At 44.4% G+C, this 13,357-nt stretch overlaps 1 protein-coding gene across 1 annotated transcript; it reads left to right on the plus strand.

The window, feature by feature from the left end:
- The first annotated feature begins 2,280 nt into the window (after positions 1-2,280).
- Positions 2,281-11,149, plus strand: LOC129351041 (synaptotagmin-11-like). Its single transcript, XM_055019811.1, is given in 6 exon segments — positions 2,281-2,563; positions 6,329-7,269; positions 9,017-9,137; positions 9,900-10,048; positions 10,050-10,096; positions 10,098-11,149. Coding segments are annotated over 6 exon segments (1,404 nt in total). The 5' UTR covers positions 2,281-2,529; the 3' UTR covers positions 10,210-11,149.
- The last annotated feature ends 2,208 nt before the right edge of the window (positions 11,150-13,357 follow it).

The following is a 13,357-nucleotide window of genomic DNA, read 5'->3' on the forward strand; positions in this document are numbered from 1 at the left end:
GAGCTCCTTCCTGCTTCACACACACCCAGCAGGGCTCAGGTTTCACAGACTCTCTTTGCTGGTTCCAGGCACGTTTGATCTGGTGATTCTGGTCGGGGGCCTCGGCGTTGGTTTCGCTCCGTTCAGCGTCATCAGGGAGCTCTGCGATGCAGCCAAACCAGGTACTGACATCATTTAGCACCAGCATGAACGCTGGAAACCCAAAAACAGGAGGTTTAATCTGCTTGGCGAGAGGCAACCACACGAGTCCAGCAGAGGAAGACGTTGGGACACAACTGCAGCGAGAGCTGCAGCTGCTGGAGGATGACGGGCTGTGGAGTCGAGTCGTCGTCCAGCAGGTGGCGCGCTACATGCTGAACCCTCAGGTGGAGGCCAGCAGGCGGGACGAGGGCCCGGTGTATGTGACCCGGAGCCTTTACCTCTACCAGAAGACCGGCAGCTCGGACGGAAACAAGAAAATATGATGTGAAACCTGAACTCCCGCCCAACTCACTGAACACTGTTAGAAACTGATGAGACAGTGATACCACTTCTGACTGTTTTAAATGTATTTGAAGAGAAAATACAGCTGATAAATATGATGGTTGACAAGTAGAAAACTGCAGCAAAAACATGAATGACTCAAACTCCAAAACACACAAACACAAAACACTAATAAAACAAATAAAAGCCACTAGGGGGAGCCAACCACTAGTGACTCAGTAAAAACAGGATTCGCAGATGAAATGAAGAAATAAAAGATCAACTGTACTTCATGTTGTTTATCATACAACAGCAGAATATTTACAAAGATAATATTCCAGACAGTGACTCCCCCTGGTGGTCTGGAGGTTTTGCAACGTTTGATAATTTTGTAATTTGTTGTTGTTTTTTTTTGTGTCTTTTTTGTAGCATTTTTTTGTTTGCATTGGTATTTTTGAGTTTGCATCCTTCATGAATTTGCTGCATGTTCGCTGCAGATAAATGTTTGATCCAAAGAAGAGAAACATCTATAAAGGTATGATTGTTCTAGTTTTACTCAAACATCAAAACTCATAAAAACCTGCAACAGGAGATGAATCAGAAACATTTATGTTTTGAATTGGTGTAAAATATATTTTTTCACTCTTGCATGTCTGATGTTTTCATGTTAGCAGATATTTGGTACCTTTTAGGTTTATTTTGCCTCCTTAAACACTCTGAACATTAAAGCAATAAAAGCTTAGATGTTTTTTTTTTTTTTGGTTGATTTCAGACTCTAAATTTGGATTATTTCAGTCTTTTGTAGCATATTTCAGTAAATTAAAGTGAGTTTGTTTATTTATTATTGTTTTTATTTTTTAATAAAGGACCAGGAACATTTCTGCAGCAGTGAAATCCCGTTCATGGACAAATAACAGGAAGTCCTGGTCATTATCTAACATCCGTGAGGCCACTAGGGGGCGGAGTCTCCTCCTCCTGGAGGACCATTTCAAGGAGGATCTCGGGATGTCTCACTACAACCACATTTCTGAAGACCACAGACACCGATCACCAACATAAACATTATCCATAAAAAGGGTTTTACAAAATAAAAATAGCTTTTTACAAATATAAGTAAGAAGAGAAGGTTTTACATCAAACACGTCTCATAAATGTCATAAATCAATAATCTACAAATTGATTGGAGCTGCATTATCAAAGAAATAATGATAGAATCACTCTTTCATACAAACCTGTGAAAGAGTGATGTTTCCCTTTATATTTCAGACGATCAAATAAATATAAATATTGGTTCAAGAATACAAAAACTGTTTTCAATTGATGGCTTAATTTATGAAGGAGGGGAAACTATGCAGATCGATCCTGGCTTTAAGGAAGAAAGCAACAGCCCAATTGTTTAACAAGAAATGACCTAATAACCTATATAATGTCAAGTTTATCCAGGAAAAAAGCAGAAAACAGAAACATAATTTTGTACATTGTCTTTTCTATTAACTTACCGATTGTTTTAAAATAAATTAATATTAGTGTTTCGGTATATGTCATCACTAAAACACATTCATGAATAAAAATATATCAATCGACACAAACACTAATTGTTGGATAATTCGATTCAAAAATACTTTATTCCAAAGGGAAATTAAATGTTGTAACTCATTAATTCAGAATTCTTAATTTAATATTATATACTATAAGCTTAATCATTTAACTAAAACCTATATTTAAAAAAAACATTTTTATTCTAACTTCATTTTAGAAAAACAACCGTGTCGTTCTCCACGCAGTGAGTCATTACCCCGCACAGACGATCTTCGTGCAGCCTCCCTGCATCCCCAGCATCCCTGCGCAGTGAATCAGACTGACCGACCCAGCGAGACGCACCGAGCGCGGCTCCGTCAGCGGGCACCTGAAGGCTTCCTCCCCGGGTCAGAGGCGTGTTTTCGGTGATTCCTCCCCGCTGGTTTCCCTCCTTTATGGATGTGAAGTAACAGCGGCGGCAGCGAGTCGGTTCCCCCTCCATCTCTGCGCTTCTTTCGGCCAGGATCCAAACCTCCTCTGAACCACAAAATGGCGGACATCATCGAGCTGGGACCCGCCTACGGTGAGACCGGACCGGAGTCCGAACCTTTTCCCGATGTACCAGCAGAGCTCTGCTTTGTCCAGATGTGTAGTTTGTGTTTGGGAGGTTTTGGGGCAGCTGTGAGGAGGGAAACGATCCGTGTCGGGTGTCCGTCTGACTTTGACTTGAAACATTTACACTGTCAAAATAAGAATGTCTCCCTGCGTGTCGCTAACAGCGGGGTCGCGGACGCTCCCCTCCGTCATCATTCCGCAACAATTAAACATGAAACCTTTATTCATTTGTGACGTGATTGTTCGTGTCAATCCGAACCCGCGGATGGTTAAAAACAGCCCGAACTCGGGTGGGTTGAAAGAAAACAGGGCGCGTTCCCACGCAGTCTGCCGCCCTCTCGTGCGTGCGCGTCGCGTGCCAGTAACGGGTGGGTAGAGGCTGACGTCATGTCTGTTCCCTGCGACAGAGGAATGATCTGTCCTTATAAACCCATCTTTGTCCCGCCGGAGTTGTCGCTGCTTCCCGCAGGACCGATCAGTTCCCGGGGAAGATGCGGGCCAGGACCGGGCCAGGACCGGGCCAGAACCGGGCCAGGACCGGGCCTGCAGATTCTCTTCAAACTGCAGTGAACACTGATATTAACTCAACTTCTGGTCCCATGAAGTCGTTGCTGCCAGGTCTTTGGAGACATTGGCCGGACTTGAGATTAGGGACCATTTAATCCAAACCAGCCTGTGGAGGCATCTGGGTTAAAACCAGGGAATCTGGGCCTGTCCGGGCCTGGGTCCAGTTCTAGCTTTGGCTTTCTGATCTATGATCAGGTTAAAGTGACTCATTTCTGACGTTGAAGCTGCTAAAGAAAAGATAAAGCCTGGATTATTAAGCAATGGATGATTAATCCTCCCTGGATTGGGAGATTTGGGGTGTTGAAGTAGAAGCCCAGAAGAACCTGCAGCTCTCCAGAACCAGAACGTTCAGTTTATTGTAGTAGTTTAGCAAAGCGCTGCTGTCGATGATTTTAGTGATCGACTAATTGGACGAAATAATAAAGTCAGGTTCTGCTAAAGTACAAACTCTTTTTAGGACTTAAAAATATATATACAAACAAGAAAATTTAAGTAAATTAATTCTGTTTTTAGATTTTATTGTTTAAAATGTTGCAACTCTGATTAAACCCAACCAACTACAAGAAATACTTAAAACTTGATATATAAACTCTACATAATTAATTTAAATTAAGATAAAAGCAACAAATAAAAAGTTTAATCTCAAATCTGTTGCTTTATTTCACACTAGTTTCACAGAAGCTAACTCTGCGGAGCTGCTGTTCCAGCTGAGCTTAACATGCTAACACACTTTGATAGTTTCTGTCATTTTTGCAAGCTTCACTTTGTAACTCTACCTCTCCTTCCACAGCTAAAAATAGCACTTAGCTTAGCATATGTGTCATCACCACAGGCGTTAGCATTGTCGTTAGCATTGTCGTGCAACACGAATAGTCTTCCCACCAGACTTCAGAGCGATGAATAGTTTAAGTGTTTGTTACAGTAAATTTAACAAAACTTTGAAGCAGAACATCCGCTCAGGTCTGGACTTTGACTAGGTCATTCTAACCTATTAATCTGCTGTGGTCTAAATCATCTCATAATGTCTCTAATTATGGCTTTAAATCTCAAAATGGTGACTTTTTGTTGGGGTTTTATCTTTTCTTTCATGGTGGAAATGAACTTCCACCAAAATGAGAGAAAATGTGAAAAGGTTTATGGGGTGTGAATATTTCTGCACATTATTGCCTAAAACTAAAAGTTTTTGCTCCCCTGCTTTAAGTGGAAGCTGTTTAATGATGCGTTTACTGACCAGGAGGAACCTGGGAGTTCTGATGCATTCAGGGAACAAGAAGGAAAATCCGATATTTAACAGGTTACTGATCGATTCTGGACCGAGTGCAGAAACTTTTCACATCCTCTCAGTCAGAATAAAGTCCAGTTTGTGTCTCCGTCCAGCCAAAACAAAATCATTTTCAGGAAATGTTTTGAATAATTCACTATAAATAAGGTGAAAAAATTCTGAAATATCACAACTTTTCAGCTGATAGGTCTGTGAAAATCATCTTGTTGATGTAAAATTATATTTCTGATGTTTTTATCGTCTTTTGAGAAAAAATAACATTTTGCAGAAGCATCCAACCAATCAGGAACTGCTTCACTCAAACAAAATATTCCAGAGAATCAGGAGGATTTTCAGCAGCAGAATCAGTAAATCACACACACACACACGCACGCACACACACTCACACTCACACACACACACACACACACACACACGCACGCACGCACGCACGCACACACACTCACACTCACACACACACACACACTTACACTCACACACACACACACACACACACACTCACACTCACACACGCATACAGCTGATGTGTGTGTTGCTAAGCAGTGATCTGAGCCGTGACATCATCCGCTGGAGTCTGAATGGAAGCCGGAAACGGAGGAAAGCTTTCAGGCTTTAATGGCTGCAGCAGCAACGCAGCAATCAGCAGCAGCAACACAGCAATCAGCTGTCAGTGGAGGATACTTTGGGGTGTGTTTTATTCTGAGGCACATTCGTCGTGTTGTCACCCGTCTGATCCTGCAGACGAGTTTGAAACGTTGCAGTTTAGTGTTTTTTAGACGTTTAAATCGTCCGTTTCTGGGTTTTCTTGCCACGCTGCAGTCGGGTTGTTGCAGGACTGAATGAAGCTGCAGCAGTGAGTCTCATGGGACGCATCAGGGCAACAAGGCAGCACTGTGTGCTGCAAACAAAGGCCTGCTCTCCTCTTCATCATCACCATCTTCCTCACCTCTGAGCAGTTAAATCCTCGCTGGTCGATTCCATCAGTTTGGTTCATTTTCCTGTTTTCAACACAAAAATCTTCCCAGTTTCTTCATTTCATGCCGAAGTTGTTATCATTATTATTGATGATGGATCTTCATCACCTGGTGTCCTTTTCATCCACACAACTCAACAGAGACTCTGGTACCAACATACAGAACCAACCGGTTCTGGTGTTTCTGAGATATTGATATTAATTCACTAATTAATTATGGACCAGAGCTTTGGGAAGCTTTGTTCATTACTAATGAAAATAAACAAAACCAGGAGATAAGATTTCCAAAGACAGGATGGAACCAGAGCTGTGACATGATTTTCAAGGCTAAAGCCTGGGTCAAAGGTCAACTCAAGGTAGCTTTAACCAAAACATCCAAAGATCTCCTGTTATTATATCAGGAGCAACAATAAATTCTTCCAGCTTCCTTCATTTCATTAAAGGAAACTGTTACTATGCTGATGATACGCTGATATCATCCACAGAGACCCGTGACATCGGGTCTCGGCGTCGGGTCTCAGCGTCGGGTCAAGCTGTCGGGTCTCAGCGTCGAGTCTCAGCGTCGGGTCTCAGCGTCGGGTCTCAGCGTCGAGTCTCAGCGTCGGGTCTCAGCGTCGAGTCTCAGCGTCGGGTCTCAGCGTCGGGTCAAGCTGTCGGGTCTCAGCGTCGGGTCTCGGCGTCGGGTCAAGCTGTCGGGTCACGGCGTCGGGCCTCGGCGTCGGGCCTCGGCGTCGGGTCTCAGCGTCGGGTCACGGCGTCAGGTCTCAGCGGCGTTGACAGACCGTCCACCGCGTCTCTACGCTGATGATGCTCTGATGGGCGTCGCCTCTGATAATGTCAGTGGAGGATACTTTGGGGTTGAACACAGATGGAGTGAATGACCTCTTCCTGTCCTCTGTGTCTCCGTCCAGCCATGTCCCCGGTGCTGGCGGGCTTCCTTGGAGCTGGAGTCCTGGTTCTGGTGGTGGTGGTTCTGGTCCTGCTCTGGTCGTTCTGTCAGCGCCGGTACCTCCGGGTCACCGGGCGCTACAAGCTGCACGGCGACCGATACTGCGACGCAGAGGACCCCCCGTACAAATTCATCCACATGCTGAAGGGGATCAGCATTTACCCAGAATCCCTCAGCGGCAGCAAGCGCATCGTCCGAGGAATCCGCCGCGCCGACCGGTCGGAGCGTGACGGCGAGCGGGGCGGTCCGGCCGGCGGCGCGGCGGGCCGGGGAATGGTCCTGGTGGATGCGGAGAACAACATCCTGGACGTCCCGGGCCAGCTGCAGATGAGTCACCTGGTCCCACCCTCCGGGTCGGGCCCCGCCCACAGCCAGGCCCGGCTGGAGCGGGCGCTGCCGGTCCGCGCCGACTACTGCTGCCTGGACAGCAGCTCGGCCGGCAGCAGCCAGACCAGCAGCAAGACGGCGTCGCCCTTTACCCCCGCCTCCTCCGAACCGGAACCGGAACCCGACCTGGGCTCCATCGGCCTCAGCGTCGACTACAACTTCCCCAAGAAGGCGCTGGTGGTGACGGTGGTGGGGGCCCGGGGCCTCCCCGCCGTGGACGAGCAGGCCGGCAGCTCCGACCCCTACGTGAAGATGACCATCCTGCCGGAGAAGAAGCACCGCGTCAAAACCCGCGTGCTGCGCAAGACGCTGGACCCCGTCTTCGACGAGACCTTCACCTTCTACGGCGTGGCCTACAGCGCGCTGCCCGACCTCACGCTGCACTTCCTGGTGCTCAGCTTCGACCGCTTCGCCCGCGATGACGTCATCGGGGAGGCCGTGGTGCCGCTGAAGGGCGTGGACCCGAGCACCGGCCGGGTCCACCTGAGCCAGCAGATCACCAAGAGGAACATGCAGGTGAGCAGGAAGCTGCTGTTAGCTTAGCGTTAGCATGGAGGCAGGCCGCTCCGCTTCACACAGAAATATTCTTTAATCCTCTGATCAGAACCAACTGGGTCACATCAGGAACTGGACCAACATTACAACACATAAACCCATCAAACAACTTCACATTTTCATTCTTCACTGGAAGATTATTGGTGGTAAAAGTGATTATCGGTAATGAAGGCTGATTATCGGTAATGAAGGCTGATTATCGGTAATGAAGGCTGATTATCGGTGATGAAGGCTGATTATCGGTGATGAAGGCTGATTATCGGTAATGAAGGCTGATTATTGGTAATGAAGGCTGATTATCGGTAATGAAGGCTGATTATTGGTAATGAAGGCTGATTATCGGTAATGAAGGCTGATTATCGGTAATGAAGGCTGATTATTGGTAATGAAGGCTGATTATCGGTAATGAAGGCTGATTATTGGTAATGAAGGCTGATTATCGGTAATGAAGGCTGATTATCGGTAATGAAGGCTGATTATCGGTAATGAAGGCTGATTATCGGTAATGAAGGCTGATTATCGGTAATGAAGGCTGATTATTGGTAATGAAGGCTGATTATTGGTAATGAAGGCTGATTATCGGTAATGAAGGCTGATTATTGGTAATGAAGGCTGATTATTGGTAATGAAGGCTGATTATTGGTAATGAAGGCTGATTATCGGTAATGAAGGCTGATTATCGGTAATGAAGGCTGATTATCGGTAATGAAGGCTGATTATTGGTAATGAAGGCTGATTATCGGTGATGAAGGCTGATTATCGGTGATGAAGGCTGATTATCGGTAATGAAGGCTGATTATTGGTAATGAAGGCTGATTATCGGTAATGAAGGCTGATTATTGGTAATGAAGGCTGATTATTGGTAATGAAGGCTGATTATCGGTAATGAAGGCTGATTATTGGTAATGAAGGCTGATTATTGGTAATGAAGGCTGATTATTGGTAATGAAGGCTGATTATCGGTAATGAAGGCTGATTATTGGTAATGAAGGCTGATTATTGGTAATGAAGGCTGATTATCGGTAATGAAGGCTGATTATCGGTAATGAAGGCTGATTATTGGTAATGAAGGCTGATTATTGGTAATGAAGGCTGATTATCGGTAATGAAGGCTGATTATCGGTAATGAAGGCTGATTATCGGTAATGAAGGCTGATTATTGGTAATGAAGGCTGATTATTGGTAATGAAGGCTGATTATCGGTGATGAAGGCTGATTATTGGTAATGAAGGCTGATTATCGGTAATGAAGGCTGATTATTGGTAATGAAGGCTGATTATCGGTAATGAAGGCTGATTATTGGTAATGAAGGCTGATTATTGGTAATGAAGGCTGATTATCGGTAATGAAGGCTGATTATCGGTAATGAAGGCTGATTATTGGTAATGAAGGCTGATTATCGTAATGAAGCTGATTATTGGTAATGAAGGCTGATTATTGGTAATGAAGGCTGATTATTGGTAATGAAGGCTGATTATTGGTAATGAAGGCTGATTATTGGTAATGAAGGCTGATTATTGGTAATGAAGGCTGATTATCGGTAATGAAGGCTGATTATTGGTAATGAAGGCTGATTATTGGTAATGAAGGCTGATTATCGGTAATGAAGGCTGATTATTGGTAATGAAGGCTGATTATTGGTAATGAAGGCTGATTATTTGTAATGAAGGCTGATTTTCGGTCCCCTGCTCTCTGTCTGTGTTCTCAGTGCGAGAGCCGCGGCGAGCTGCTGGCCTCGCTGTCCTACCAGCCTGTGTCCCACCGCCTCAGCGTGGTCGTCCTGAAGGCCAGACATCTGCCCAAGATGGACATGACGGGCCTGTCAGCCAGTGAGTGCAACCAGGAGACGCTCTGCAGCGAAACGCGGCCCGTTCTTCTCCCTCACACATGAATGGACGTTTCTATTCCTCATCCATCTGTCCAGGCGCCGTCGGCACCAAACCAGCCAGTAGAATTCAAGGCTGGTTGATTCTGATGCCTTTTTATTTTAGGAACAATGAAGGTTTTTCAAGACGAAGCCAGATTAGGAGATTATTTTTATATTACAAGAATAAACTCCTAATATTGGCAGAAAATAGATTGTGAGAAAAGTTATTTTAAAGAGAAATTGCGACTTTATTTTCCTATAATTACGACATAATTCTCATAATAATAATATTTCTTTCTTGCATTATTATGACTTTATTCTGGTTTTACATCTTAATCTATAGTTTCACATTATTCTTATAACATTTCAATTTTATGCTCTTATTTTTCTTTAATCTCTATTGCAACTTAAATTATGACTGCTCATATTTTGTGACTTTATTCTTCCATAAATTAATATAAATCAAAATCCAGTAAGAAAAATAAACATTTTGTTTCACCTTAATATATATAATTTCTTCATTAGTTTGGTTTTTATTCCATTTTTGTCAAAAAGGCGTAACATGTTTTCTACTTTGATTCAATTTTGACATTTAAAATATAAATATCTACTAAAGTAAAAGCAGTTTTTCTGTCTAGTGAGGCTGTAATAAATATAGAGGAAGTGCAGATCGCGTTATGCTGACCCTCTGCAGCTCATCTTCTTCTTCTTCTCCTACGCTCAGATCCGTATGTGAAGGTGAACGTTTTCTACGGCCGTAAGCGCATCGCCAAGAAGAAGACGCACGTGAAGAAATGCACGCTGAACCCGGTCTTCAACGAGTCCTTCATCTACGACATCCCGCCCGAACTGCTGCCCGACGTCTCCGTGGAGTTTCCTGGTGGTGGACTTCGACCGGACCACCAAGAACGAGGTCCTGGGCCCTGCTGCTGGGCCTGCACAGCCCCTGCCCCTCTGGCGCCTCCCACTGGCGGGAGGTGTGTGAAAACCCGCGCAGGCAGATCTCCAAGTGGCACAACCTGAGCGACTTCTGAGGAAGAGGAGGAAGCAGCTGAGACTCTACCAGTGATCCCTACTGGGAAACAAAGACTCAGTGTACAGCTCTCTCACACACACACACACACACACACACACACACACACACACACACACACATACACACACACACACACACACGTTACCAGATCTGCAACACACACACCGCTGTGATGATAGTCCAACTCTCCGTCTCTATTATCCACCAAAACGTTTTGCAAGTTTAAGAAAAATCCTAAAGTTTCATTTGAAAAGAAAAGAGGGCGGGTCCAACGCGCTTTAAAAAGAAGAAGAAGAAGACACGCCTCCCCTTCTCCTGCAGCTGCCATGTCTCTGAAGCTCCGAGCTGCAGAGATCCTCTGACGCTGCGACGCTCCACCGCGCAGAGAAAACTTGCTCTGTTTTCAGCATGCTCCGCGCCTGCGACGGTCCGGGTTCTGTCCCGCTCCAGAACTTTCCCAGAAACCTGAAGATGCCGGGTTTCGTCCCGGCCCCAAAGTACTGCAGAGAAAACCTGCAGACTGATCCCAGCTCATGTAACATACCTGATTTATCCTGGAGGCTGAAGCAGAGGCCAGATGTTCCACCAAAATCTCTCAGATCTGCTTCTAATCTGTTTAACTGATTCACACTAAATCATCAGATCCTCACATACTTTCTCTCTAATCAAGAGTTTGTTGAAAATTTTCTGCAAAAAGAAGATCATACACATGGGGTTTAAGTGATGCTAACTCCACCTGCAGGGGGCGGTGTTTCTTACTCGATGTCAGGTTGTCAGAAAAATCCCTTTTTTAAAGTTCTAACAGATACAGACGTTTCCGGTGCGAACCGTTTGCCTCTTATTGGGTTTTTTCTTCTATAAATAGTTTTTGGAAGGAAAAAAAACTAGCATCAGAAATTTTGCTGTTTTGATTGCAAAGAATGACAAAGCAACCATAAGAACCTGGGGGACTGATGGATGGTGTCAGGATTCAGACACCATCCATCAGTCTGTTTTTGGGTTGATAATGTAGAAAACAGTGAAACTGTAAAATACAGTGAGAGAGTTGCTGTTTTTTATTTAGGGGCGGTACTACGTATTTTCAGGGCATCCGGTGCACTTTATATAATCAAGTAACTTTGTTACGTTAAGTTGTCAAAATGCTGTCGAATAGAAATTTAAATTTAACTTCCAGATTTAACCCCTTGAAATTACGCCTCTGTCTCTTTAAAAACTCCTCTTCTTCCTGAAGCTCCGCCCCAGGAAGTCATCCCAACATGGCTCCTCTGTTAACCTTTAGCATTTTTACCAGTGTCAGCAGGTGATTGCTAATTGGCGCTGGCTAGTTTGAAGGAGCTGAGTGGGGGAGGAGCTGCGCCTTGGGGGCGGGGCTAGGTCCACCCAGGTGTTTTGTGCAGCTGAATGGTTGCCATGGAGATTAATAGATTCGTGAAAGAATCAAAGCAACACTCCATATTTGTTTCTGACGAGAATTAAATTATAGTATGACGGAAACAGTTGATTTTCCACAAAATCAACTTTGTTATGGAAAAAAAATTACAACTTTGATGCAAAGTTGACACTTTTCACGCTTATGGCAACAGTCATGGACATTTCTGAAGACTCCTTCATGTTCAGTGACATAAAGAGTTAAAGCAAAACCTCTGGCTGTTTCCTGCTCCCATCCCAGTCCATTAACAAACCAGCCCACCAGAGGGCGCCCTTCATTACTAACGATTCACAAGCTCCTGAATGCATTCAGGTTTTAATCAGGCTGTTTCCGGTTTTAATCAGGCTGTTTACGGTTTTAATCAGGCTGTTTCCGGTTTTAATCAGGCTTTTTCAGACTAGCAGCTCATTGTGTTTGTTTTGTAGTGTCCGGGTCTGACCTTTGACCTGTCCCTGCGGCGCAGCCTCTCTGTTCTCTGCTTCACGCCTCCCTGTTTGTCCCTGTGAGCGATCCGCCACCAGATGGCGCCGTTTCCCCGCTTGGTTCTGTTTCCTCGGCTCTGAACAGGGAGCCGCAGTTTGGGCTTAGCGCTCCCTGCTGACGCAGGTCAGTCTGAGTTTGACGTCCATCCACCGCAGCTGCTCCACAAACATTAACTCGTGTAAATCTGCGCATCACCTGAACGTTTTGACGCCGGACGGCTTTCCTCTGAGCGGAGCTGCCTGCAGACCGACAGACTGTAGATTTGTACAGATGTGAATTTGTTCGCTGGTTTCCTTCCTGTCTGTTGTCCTCAGAGCTTTCGTGTGTTTGAGCGCCCCCTGCTGTAGACCTGGATGCTAACCTCTGTGTCGGGCTTGTTAACACTCAGTGGACGTGCAAATAAAAAACAAGTTATGTACGAGGGCTGCGTCCTTTTTCTATTTTCTCCTGGTTTATTTTTAATGATTTTCCAACAGAAAAAATCTCCAGGTTGGTCCAAATGGGTCAGAACCAGAACATAAGCACTCAGAGCTGAGCAGAAATGAGCTAAATAACTAAAGATGGAGGAATAGCAGTTAAACACACTAACATGTTTAGTTTGTCTACATTTATAAAAAAATAACATTTTTCTTCAAGTCCTGTCTAATATTTATTTATTTTAATCGCATTTTAATCCAAAATAAGAAATATTTTCAATCCAAAATCCAATTTTCTGCTAAATTATTGAATACATTAACATACTAAATAAAAACAAGGATATTTAGATTTTCAATGGAGCTTCTAGAAATGAAGACTCTGACTTTAGCTGTTAGCATGTTTAGCATTAAGATGCTAAACTCTGACAGGACCAGGATTGAACCAACTGTTCAGATTTAAGTTACAGCAAAATGTAATATTCTGATACAAATCGGATCCAAAACTCAGACTATAATCCAAAAACGGATCAAATATCAATAAATGTGCAAGATGGGAGTCTGGCATGTCAATAATTCAGAGATTCAGAAGCTCAGCACTACTGATCGAACTTCTGAATGAACGGTGCTCTTATTTTGACATTTCACACAGGAAGTCTCATTTTAATGCAGCCCCTAGTTTAACAGGAGAGAAGGTCAGAGGTCAGTTAAGTTTATTTCTTTCTGAAATGATCAAACCCATTTAATGCAGCATTCAGCTGGAGAGACGCTCATTAGATGAAAGGATGAATAGCAGCATTAACATCCCATAATAATCTGCC

The sequence above is a fragment of the Poeciliopsis prolifica genome, unplaced genomic scaffold, assembly GCF_027474105.1.
Source record: "Poeciliopsis prolifica strain line A6 unplaced genomic scaffold, Auburn_PproV2 SCAFFOLD063, whole genome shotgun sequence".
In the NCBI taxonomy this organism is placed as follows: domain Eukaryota; kingdom Metazoa; phylum Chordata; class Actinopteri; order Cyprinodontiformes; family Poeciliidae; genus Poeciliopsis; species Poeciliopsis prolifica.